Consider the following 12,022-nt stretch of genomic DNA (forward strand, 5'->3'; position numbering starts at 1 on the left):
GAGTTAATATCCAAAATGTATAAAACACTCATCCAATTCAACACCAAAAAAACCCAAAACCCAATTAAAAAATGGTCAGAGGACATGAAGAGACAGTTCTCTCATGAGGACATACAGATGGCCAACAGACATATGAAAAAATGCTCAACCTCACTAATCATTGGGAAAATGCAAATGAAAACCACAATGAGATACCACCTCACCCCAGTCAAAATGGCTATCATCAATAAATCAACAAACAACAAGTGCTGGTGAGCATGTGGAGAAAAGGGAATGCTTGTGCACTGTTGGTGGGATTGCAGATTGGCGCAGCCACTATGGAAAACAGTATGGAAGTATCTCAAAAAACTGGAAATGGAACTACCTTATGACCCAGCAATTCCACTCTTAGGTATCTATCCAGAAAAATCCAAGACGCTAATTCGAAAACATATATGCACCCCTATGTTTATTGCAGCACTATACACGATAGCCAAGACGTGGAAACAACCCATTGGTAAACTCCCATCGGTAAATGACTGCATTAAGAAACTGTGGTATTCAGCCATAAAGAAGAATGAAATCTTACCATTTGCAATCATATGGGAGGCCCTAGAGAACATTATGCTAAATGAAGTCAGACAGAGAAAGACAAATACCATATGATCTCACTTATATGTGGAATCTAAAGAACTGAATAAATGAGCAAAGTAATCAGAAATAGTCTCAGAGATATAGAGGAAAAACTGATGGTTGCTAGATGGGAGGGGAGTGGGGATGAGGGAGAAGCGGGGGAGCACAACGTGGTAAGTACAATATTGCCATGGGATATGAAGGACAGTTTGGGGAATATAATTAATAATGTAAAGATTATGTAGGGTGTCAGATGGGCACATGTCTTATTAGGGAGACCACTTCATGGACCGTATAGGTGCCTGATCACTGCAGTCTACACCTGAAGCTGAAGCTGAATAATATTGTATGTCAACTATAATTTAATGTATATATATATATATATATATATATATATATAGTCACGGGATATGGAGTACAGCATAGGGAATAGAGTCAATGGAATTGTAACAGCTATATACAATGTCAGAATGGCAATAGATTGGGGGTGGGGGGTGATCACTTTGTGAAGAGTGTAAATATGTAACTATTACATTGTTTTGTACACCTGAAACTAAAAAAAAAAAATCCATATTGTTTTCTAATTACAAAAGAAATGCCTACACCCAATCAAACATTATAGAAATGAATGGCTTGGCACGCAAATATCCCTGAAAAACTCATGTCCCATCTGCAATCACTGCTAACGTTTTGGTGTATATACATCCAGATAATACTTTTTTCTTTCCATAACTTATCTGGACTGAACCATTTGTTTTTAGGAATTTTTCCAGTTATCCAACTTTATTAAAAACCAATCTGGTTAAGCCTAATCAAATGAACACAGTAGAATAAGAAGAATAAGAATAAGAGGTGAGTGCTGGTTTGCAGTTTGCTACAGCCTTCCAGCACTTTCTGTGGCCCAGGGCAGATTCCTTGCAAGCATACAGATGTGTGAGTGTGAATGAGCAGGACACAGAGCAGGAGAGAGACAGAGGAAACGAGAGGGAACACACCATGCCACGGCATTGTCTGGAATTGCTACAAACTTTCTGGCATGGAATGACAAAGCTGGGATTTGGGGATTCCAAGCTTACACATTCTTTCTTTCCCTCAAGAAATGGTCTGTTTCATCAACAGCAGCTCCCATGTTGGAGGAAAAATCCTTCTTAAATACAACACCTTGGAGTACTCGTTCCTTTCTGGGTAATCAGGACTAGGAATGGAGGGTCTTTCTAAAAAATACCTCCAGACAGTAAATTTCGAGGATTTGGGTTTTCTGATGGTGTCTTCCCCTAACACTAATGTACTTTGCAGGATTTCCATGACTCTGCTTTTCATTTTCAGAATTTTGTTTTATTTATTTATTTATTTATTTATTTATTTATTTATTTATTTATTTATTTATTTATTCAAAGCTGCCTGTTTCTTTCAGTGTTGAGTACTTTCCTCATTACTTCATTCTTATAAAAAATATCTCTTTCATACACTTAAGTATAGCTGCTTTATAATCTTTCTCAGAATATTCCTTTTTTCTGAGGTTCTAATTGTTCTGTTAGTTGTGTATCTGGTGATCCCACATTGTGAATTGTTTCTGTGTGGATTATTGTGAATCATGAATTTATTTTCATTGGGGAATTGCTTTTCCCTTCAAGAAATCCCACACAGCGTGGGTTGTGGGAATATCCCTATAGGGAAGTTTTACTTTTCCTTCTGCCAGGTTCTCCAGCCATACCCCTGGGAGGGAACAAGATTTTATACCCATTTCTTAACTTGGGGATTTTTGCACTGTGTGTATATTGCAAATGTGGAGTCTAAATTTACGTATGGTAAAGGCTTGGCGTTTTGGTTTCTTTCAACAGACATTCCCCCACCCCAAGCTGTCATTTCCCTAAGTTGGGGAGCAGAGCCGAGTTCTTCTTCATGGGGGCTGCAGCCATTTAAGGCTTCTATTTTCTTCAGGATGCTCAGTTCCAATGTCCTGCCTTGTGTAGGCCTTAACACTAGACCCTACCTGGGTATGGACCTGTTTCCAAGTATGAATGATGGGAAGGAAACAGCCATGAAAATAGAAAGACATTCAAAGCTGGGGAAATTGCAAGCATGAAGGCTCTGTGGCTCTATCAAAAATGACAAGTTGAAGGAGCAGCAAGAAAGAAAAGTGACTGGAGCTGAGGGAGCAAGGGAGAGGGCGGGAGGACATGAAGTTATCCAAGGCTTCCTTTCAGCTCCAGAGCAAAGTGCTGAATGTGCTGCCTCTTAATTAAGTCAGTATTGGTGGGTTGATCTCGGGGTGATTTAATGCTTTTCTATCCTTGGACAAGTTTCTGTTTTTCATTTCTGTGTTGAGAAATGTGTTACACAAAAAGATGTTCAGTTACTCAAGGGAGTAATGCTCTCAGGGTGGTGGGTCTATAAGGTCCAAACAACATTCAGCCGAAACAACTACAGAAAATAGGAGATTTTATCCCCACATGTACATGCATATATACACAATGCCTCTCCACCTGGGGGACGGGGGGAGCAAAGTTAAGCTGATCATATGTAGAGGGTGGAGACCACACATTTACTAACTGCACATCCCGGGGATCTGAAAACAGAGATGGATCATACCTAGTGTTTCTAGGGCTGTTTTCCCCCCTTATAAGATCAGCATTGGGGACGAAGAACTGGGGAAGAGAGGGAAAGTAGTATTGGAATGGAGGGGATAGATGAGTGGGGGACTATGGAAGGAAGTGATGGATATAATAGTATATAATTTAACTCAAGCAGGTATGCATGAATGAGGATACCACTAAATCACTACCTAAAGGAAAGTGGCTTTGGAAATTGCCTAAATTAATAATAATAATAATAGCAAACATTATTGAAGTGTTTCCTATTATGAGATATAATGTTAAGCATTTTACATGGATTGTGTCAATTATCCATACTGAGCACTCTACAAGTTAAAAATGCATGTTAGAAATGAGGAAATGAAGGCACAGATAAATTAAGTAGCTTGTTAATAACTGGTAGGAGAGAGGTTCAAGCTCAGGCAGTTCAGTTCTAGACTTTGTGCATTTAACATTCATTGTTAGTGGGTGGGGTCTTAATGTGGTTCCCTTCCTTAGGCAAGGTACTTACACTTTATAATCTTCATTTTCCTCATCTCTTAAAATGAAGCTAATAACAGTACCTACCTCAGAGTGTTGCTGTGAGATTTAAATGAATTCATGTTGTATTAAGTGCTTGTATCAGCACATGCACATAGTAAGCAATTAAGTAAATAAGAGTTATTATTACTATTATTATTAATCCATTGAGGAAAATGAGGAAAACAAAAAAAAACAAAAAGCCCTTCTACTCCTTCATCTTCTCTGCTATAATCCGAAACTTTCAGATCTGGGCATGATTTTGTTCGTATTCTAATACCAGGTGATAAAATCAGTCTGCTAAGGGAAAATGAAAAGGAAACAGCCATCTGGCATCACTGAATCCATCTGCCTAGTCAGCGAACTTCCTCCAGCACAATTCTGGGGCTGGACCTTAACTAATGGACATCACGCTCTCTCAATTGTTCAGTCTGCTTGACCATGATGGACATGCATAGGTCCTAAAGAAGTGAGTGCTGGTTTGCAGTTTGCTACAGCCTTCCAGCACTTTCTGTGGCCCACGGCAGATTCCTTGCAAGCATGAGAGTCCGTCATCAGGCACCATTCAGCTCCTATTCTGATGGAAACGTGTAGAAGCTGGACGGTCAACAATGAACCATGTCAGGCTGAGACTGGAAAGCTGTCCTGCTTCTTCAGAGGCCAGACAAGCTGGAACGAGTCACTGAATTCCTTCTTCTGAGCTTCCTCAGTTGTGGTCGGATTCATAACTTTCAGTCCATTCTAATTGATAGCTAGCCTGGTGAAGGCTTTCAATCCCTCAACTAACTAATCAACCACCCAACTTCCACCCTCACCATTAACCAAGGGCCGACCATGAATAAAGGCCTGCTCTCTGCTCCCCAGGAACTACCAGTCAGGTAGAGACATTACAGAGTCATAGGGCCTGAGGAAGGTCCGATCCGTGAAGTCCCTACTCCAGCCACGTGATACCTGAACCCGTCTAAAACACTTCAGGCACGTCTTTGCCTCATCTCTTCTCTGACTGTGAAAGGTTAAAGACCAAAAAAGCGTTAGAGCAAAACTCTGGACCATTAGAGAAGAGATGTCACAATGCGAGGCATACTAATTAGCAAATGAATTCTATGGCCAATAGTTACTCTATGATTACAAACAGAAAGAGCTTCAGGCCAGGCTGGTCAGGGCAGAATTCCCCGGGGAAGGCAGAACTTGAGTTGGTGTGCCTTCTGTTCTAATCTTCTCCCACATCCTTTTGTCTGAATTCCCTTTGAACTCAACACCAAACAGTCGAGAGCTTACCTCGTCTCTAATTATTTCCTTTTCAAAATTTTTGTATTTTTGGAAGGTCTGTAAGATTCTCGAGGACACGGTCCATGTCTTTTGTTTCTTTTGAATCTCATTACAGTGCCTAATAGAGTGTTGGGCATGTAATCTTTATTCAAAAGCCTTGGAAATGCACGATTAGAGACATTATTTGTGTGTGCTGCTTCTAGCTTTCTTGGAGCTTCTGTGATGAGTTTTCTCACCTCAGTGGTGAAAATAAAGCTTGATCCCCAGAGTGTTGGACACAGTACCTGCTGCTACTATCTTTCTTTCCCTTCATGGGAGAAGTTTGAAAAGCCAAATTTCAAAACATAGACATATTTGTTGGGAAAGTGACAGGACTTTCTGTACTTCCACAGGATACTTTTTATAAGAAATTCCCCAAACAAGACAGTCACAGAAAATCAGGATTTGGCATGCACAGATTTGTGGGGAAAGGCATGCCTCATTCCTCTACAGGATGGGTCTTCTGAGCCCTGGGTACCCAGATGTGTGAGTTCTTTCCCCACATGGGGCAGTATAATTAGGTTAGGCCTGCAAACAGCTCAAGTTCCTCATGGCCAAGGGGATTCCAGCAGAAGCAGCTGGGACGGAAGGAAGCTGTCAGAGCAGCAGGTGCATTGTCAGGACGGACTGCCATGGCATGGCGAGCCCAGAGAATGTGCTAGGTCTTTCCTCATGTAGGCCCCCAGTGGGAAGGTGTGTGGGAAGTCTCTGTGTACCAGTCCTTAAACCCTCACCTCAGGCTCCAGTTTGACTCTGAAAGTTGAGGGAGCTGGGGCCACTCAAAATGTGCCTCTCCTAGGACATGGTCCATCAGTTTCTCAAACTTCAATCTTTGTATAACTCTATTGGAAGCATCAGGAAAGCTTCAAAAATATAGATGCCCAGGACTCAACCTACGCCTACTGTGGCATAGGAGGCTGGAGTCTGTTTTCTTGATAACTCCCCTGGTGACTTATCCAATGTCAGGCCAGGCTTTGGGATCCACAGGTCAGTGTTCGCATGCCTCCTTTTATTTTATACGATCCATTGTTTTATTCCAGAATGGGCTGGGGGTGGGCGGGTGGAGTGTACCCAAGGGACCATATTCCTGAATGTTCTTATAACTCAGAAGAAGAAGCTGCCGTTTCATGTGGACCAAATAGACAGGTTTGGTTTAGCTCCTGAAATATCCTGAACACCTGGAGAAGAAAAATCTTCAACCTTCATGGTCCTTTGAGTGCTCATAGAATCACAGATACTTAGTCTCGAGGCAAGTCATGGATCCCGAATGGCTAAAGCATAGCCCACAGGCTGCCACACACACCTCATTCCCCTGCTCAGGGCAGACATTGCTAATCAACCATGACACTCTTCCCTGTTGAACCCAGAAAGCCTTTAGAATCCTAGCATCAGAGCTTGTGCAATGAATGAAGACTTTTTACTCACCTTGCCATTCCTACCAATAACATCCTAGTCGAATTCTCCATTTTGCTGAGCACGCTGGTTTGCAGGTATCCACAGGGTGTGGTTCAGAAAATGGTGGTGAGCCACAGTCTCTTCTCTCTCTATTCTCTTTCCCTAGGTGAATTCATCATTGCCTTGACACGAAACATTATGTGAACTGGCAATTTCCAACTTTCTATTTCCATCCTAGAACTCTTCGTGAGCTCTAGACTTACATAGAAACTCAGAGGCTAAGAAAGCATAGAAGTCAGGTCCAAGCTCTCCTAGATATAGGAAAATGTCTGTGAATGAAAATCTCCTTGATAACAGGACTGCTTATTTCTCTGTGGGTTGCTGACTATGCCTGGCACAGCATCTTGTATACAGCAGGTACCAGTAAATGACTGTGATTCTACGTCATACATTTCCCTGCGTATGTGAGGAACTCTGTTATTCTTCTCTCGCTCTTCTTGCCTTTCCAGAGCACAAGCTCCTATAACGGTGGCTGCCCCATTCTTTGTGCCTCTCAGGCTGGATGGGGCGTGGTAGTCTGTTACATTGGTGGCTCCCCAGTGAACCATTCCTCTTGGTATTTACATCCTTGTGTTACCCTCTCCCTTGGAATTTGGTATGGACCTGTGATTTGCATTAGCCAGTAGAATGTGGTGGACCGTTATACTGTGTCCGTTTCAGGTCTCAGCTTTAAGAAGGCCTGGAAGCTTTCCTTTTCGTGTTCTTGGGAGCCCTGGACTGCCATGAATCAAGTTCAGCTACAATGTTGAGAAAAGAAACCATATGGAGAGATGATGTGAAGAGACTATGGACAGTGAGAGGAGCCCAGCCCTTCTGTGTCCAGACAGCAGCCCAGCCTTTCTTTTCAGTGCCAGCTGAGCCCAGCTGCCAGCTTATCCACCAGTTGAAAGCAGCCCCTACAAGCTGGCAAGACCAGCAGAACCCACCCCACTGAGTCAGCTCAGCTTGCAAGTATCAAGAGCAAATAGCATGTGTTAAGTCACTCAGACGTGGGGTGGTCTGGTCCACCACAGTAGATAACTGAAACAGGGTGTGTGCTTTGATGTTACGGACCAAGGGGCAGGGAACAGTCTCGGGACTTCACCTCCTGCTTTCCAGCTTTCAGCGTTGGTGCTCTGCTTTGAACGGAGGCCTGACCAGTACCAATCAAGGGCACTGTAGAGATAATTTAGTAATTTTGTTAGCACGTTGGAGTGGAAACCTTTAGGGGCATCCTCCAAATGTAAGAGCAGAAACAAGTGGGATGAGAAGCAGAAGGGAGATGGAATGGGGGCAATCTCGTTCATGCTGAAGTGACAGAAGGAATGCATGCTCACCTCCAGCTTGAGAGGCAGTGTGAAGGGGTGGGCCTGTGCAGTAACTGGCTTCAGAAGTCAGAGGTCTAGAGCTGTCTGGATTTCTCTGAGAACTAGAATTTTCTACAAGACCACTAATAATGATTGCCATTATGGTGTGAACCTCAGGTTTCTAGTGTAGGATGGTGTGTGTGTGTGTGTGTGTGTGTGTGTGTCAGAGAGAGACAGAGAGAGAGAGAGAGAGAGAGAGAGAGAGAGAGAGAGAGAGAGAGAGAGAGAGAGAGAGAGAGAGCATGAGCCTGAGAGAGAAAGATGAAGAGACACAAAAAGACAGAAAGAAATTTTCCTGGAGCTGAAAAGCAGATGACTTTTTTTTTGAAAATGTCAGGTGTTTTTTTAGAACTATCATTTCCCTTCTTCTTTATCACTCTTATTTCAGCAGCTTAGGAATCTCCACATTTAGGGTCTGGGGTGCTGGAGAGAAAGGAGGTGGTTTCCTTTCCTGACCTGCCTAAAGATGGAAGCTGCTGACATCAAAGTTCTATCCAACCCAGGCTGAGCATCAGACAGAGCAAGGCAAACTTAAAGAGGCCACTCCCATCCATCCCACTGTAACAGAAATGAGCAATGTAAGTGGAAACCCTGGGAGAACACTTGTCACTCAGGTGCAATGCGGTGGGTCTTACTTCATGGCAGGGAGAACGCAGGTAGAATGAATCTGCTCGTCTTTTCCCGGGGACCATCAGGCATCATCGCCACAGGACACTCACAGTTATCTATTCTTGTGCTTCACAGATTTACACGGACATTCCTTCTGCTCTGGTGGGTCCTCCCCAAAGGCCAAACTCCAAGATCGTAACTCAGCCATAGAGACTCTTTTCCAGGCCGGGGAAAAAAAAAAAATCTTAAGACCCATCCTGATGAGTGGGCAGGGGCCAGAAGTTGGAGCTTTTTATGAGTAGGATATTTGGAAAGAGATAAGGATGTTGAAAGCAGGAGTCAATGTTTCCCAAGGTTCTTAAGGTTCTTTCTTAAAATACATGGTGTTGGACTTCAGGGTTGCTGACTCACCCTCAGGCCGGGCATTCCATCTTGGGGCTACTCTATTCCCCAGAGTGCCTGGGGAGACCAGCTCCCTCCCCACCTACAGTATCCACAGACACATCTGCTTTAGCTTATTAGAGAGTCAAAACAACCAGCTGTCAGCCCATCATCTTTTCCACGTAAGGACATTCCTGTTGGCTGATGCATGGCTCTCCCCAAGGGTTCGCTCCTAGACTGCCTGTGTGTCTGTGAGACTGGGAACTGTTTAATGATAATTTGAAGGGCCTCTTACATCCTACTTTATGTCACGCTCTCACATGAATAGCAAGATGTCTCTGTGGGAAATCATGGAATGACTACTGACTCATTAGATAAGCAGTGAGCCCTGGAAACAGAAAGCAGAAAACAGGCTCTCAGAGCCGACTTCATTCCCTGCTCTTGTCCTCCACAGGTAACCCAGTAATGTAGGAAGCAGACTGGCCTCGGGGTCAGCAGATCCATGTGCAACTTGCAGTCCTGCCAGATACTACCATGTGACCTGAGACAGGCTGCTGGGCCTCTCATGACCTGTTTCCTGTTCTATAAAATGGGAATAATAATACCCCTACTGCCAGCCTCACAGGGATCTTCAAAGATCCTAATAGAATCCCGGGATGGGAAAGCAATGTAAAGAGCATCTAAAGCTGAACTTTCCTCCTATAAGAACACCACTAATAAGCCACACAATCTATCCTTGAACTCTTGCTGTGAAAAGGAACTCATTCTCACAGAAGGTCCAGTGTACTGTGGGATAGCTGTGATTTATTTTGAGCTGCAGACTGCTTCCTTTGGCATTCTCCCAACTGTTTTTTCTCCATGTGGGTATACAGAAGCAAGTCCAGTGTTCTTCTGGGAGGACAGCTTTCAGATATCTGGAGGGGGTACCGTGCCCTGGGTGTGGACAGAGCCGTCCCTCAGTCTTTTCCCCACCAGGCTAAGCCTTTAATTTCCTTCACTGTCATGATTATTGTTCTCCAAAGGCACTTTAGGTAATTTATGACCCTCAAATTATCTTGTCTGGAACCAAATGTGGTATTCACGATGGTCTGAAAGAGGGAGAATTAAGTGGGATATTCACCTCCCTTGTTCTAGATGATATACCTCTTTTGATGTAGCTGAGCCTTGAATTAGCTGCTTTGGGTGGGAGGGGGTCACATCTCAAAAACAGCTCTTCCTCCATAGTCTCCGCTTCAAACACTGAATGTTCTGATCACCACTTCTTTTCTTTCCAGCTTATTCCATCTGGTACCCAACTCAATAATTCTTAGGCTTCACCAGGACTTACCATCCATCGATCATACTACTGTCCCTTACTCTTCTTCTCCACCATGTCCTCATGTCCCTTCTTACCCAGCCGAGGCCTCATGACACATCAATACAATCATTTCCTTGAATACACTCCCAATTCCTTTCTCTCTCTCTTTCTCTCTTGCCTGGCAAAATCCCAATGCTGATTCAATCCTACTCTCTGTCTCTTCTTGCCCTGCAACCACAGAGTTGAAGCTGGCTAGAGAAAACACAGAAATAGGTCAACTGGCCTAAGTTAACTTCATGACCAGTAACCTCAAGGGGGCCCGTGGAGCTGCCCAATAATCATCCTCTAATTGCCTAGTTTGGGCATTCAAAGTCCTCTATCCTTAAACTTCCACCACCTCCATCCCCACCTTCACCGTCAGTGGATGACCTTGCCTCATCCAATCAGGCTCCCACATGCTGCCCCACCACATCTACCCACCTGCCCATATCTGTCCGGTGCTCTGCATTCCCTCTGTGCTCCTGATCTCTGTGCTCCTGGGCTTCTGTGCTCCTAATCTAAGACCAAACTCTCCGGGTGTGCATTAGATCCTTGCCCTCTGGTTTACAGGAACTTTCGCCCCCAGGCCCCACACTCCATTACTAATTTCTTGTTTTCTACAGGACCATTCCCATCCTATATAACCACAACGTTATTTTTTCTCATCTGAAAAAACAAAAACAAAACACACAACAGGAAAATACTTTCTTCTTATTTCCAGATAAGGAAAACTAAAAGTGTAGAACCTGCCCAAGGTCACAGACCTGGAAGTGGGGGGTCAGTTTGCATACATCCAAAAGCCCACCCAAATGAGACTTCGTGGCTGCAGAGGCCAGAGCAGCAATGTCTCAAGCCACCACTCTGGTTCTAGTGGCTGAACTCAAGCAAGGGAATATTTTGCCAAGGACATTCAGGCCAGCTTTGCAATTCCTGATCACTCTCGGGACAGCAAGAAAAGATGGAGCTTTTCAAGTGAGAAGGGGACTTGCTGGGTCTGTAGGGGCCTGCTGAGCTGCTGAAACTCTGTCTTGACTGACTGGCCCGGCAGTGTATGGATGAAGGGGCTGTTTCCAGAACTCCAACCCAGCCTAAGCTGGGTGAGAGGGTGGCCATGATGGCAGTTAGACGGGGCAGGCAAGGGGTGGGGCAGAAGCACCAGTGTCACGCCCCCCCAGCACAGAGATGACACTTCATAAATCTCGCAGGCCCAGCCCACGCTGGCTCACTAATGCTGCCTGGATCTCATGTCCAGGTGGAAAGTGACAAGTAATGTGGCCAGCTGCCCCACAAAGAGATTTTGTTAGAAGGGCACAGTTCTTTCCTCCACCACTGATAAAATCCTTATTTATGCCGACAACCCAGAACAGTTCAGGCTAAGGGGGTTTTCCTCCTGAAACATCAGATACATAACTACCTCCAGATCACAGACCTTCGGCCATCAACCCTCTCCCTTCCCTTCTCTGCTCCCAAAGATTCTCCCAGAGAACGAGCCCATTTGGCTTTGAGACGTTCAAGTCCACGGGGCAAGTTGGAATTTTCAGACTTGCCTGCATGTACTGCCTCTTGTTTATGTATCTGCCAAAACCAGTGTTAGCTTTAGTCATACTATCTCTTTAAAGCACTCTTTCAAAAGGGACAGACTGAGCCACTTACTTGTCTGTCACAGCCTGCATGAACTCGTCCAGTAGGTCATCATATTCCTTCCCACGCACACGCTGGTGTTTCAGGCCGATGTACAGAGGGTCTCTGAGCAGCTCCTGGAACAGACAAGATCCATTTTCTCAAGTGTCTTGGTTTATCAGAAAGGACCAGGAGGTAGGAGGGGAGGAAGGAAGAGGAAGCTGGCTGCCCCCCCTTCGCCC

The 12,022-nt window shown here is 44.4% G+C and overlaps 1 protein-coding gene across 2 annotated transcripts in view; it reads right to left on the reverse strand.

The window, feature by feature from the left end:
- The window catches only part of ME3 (malic enzyme 3), a 175,634-nt gene that overhangs the window by 35,601 nt on the left and 128,011 nt on the right, over window positions 1-12,022 (reverse strand). For both annotated transcript variants that reach the window (XM_081063184.1, XM_081063185.1), the window contains one exon: window positions 11,814-11,917. In XM_081063184.1, coding sequence (XP_080919310.1) covers window positions 11,814-11,917 — 104 coding nt within the window. The remainder of the gene's footprint in view (window positions 1-11,813; window positions 11,918-12,022) is intronic.

This window comes from Rhinolophus hipposideros, assembly GCF_964194185.1.
Source record: "Rhinolophus hipposideros genome assembly, chromosome: 10".
NCBI lineage: Eukaryota > Metazoa > Chordata > Mammalia > Chiroptera > Rhinolophidae > Rhinolophus > Rhinolophus hipposideros.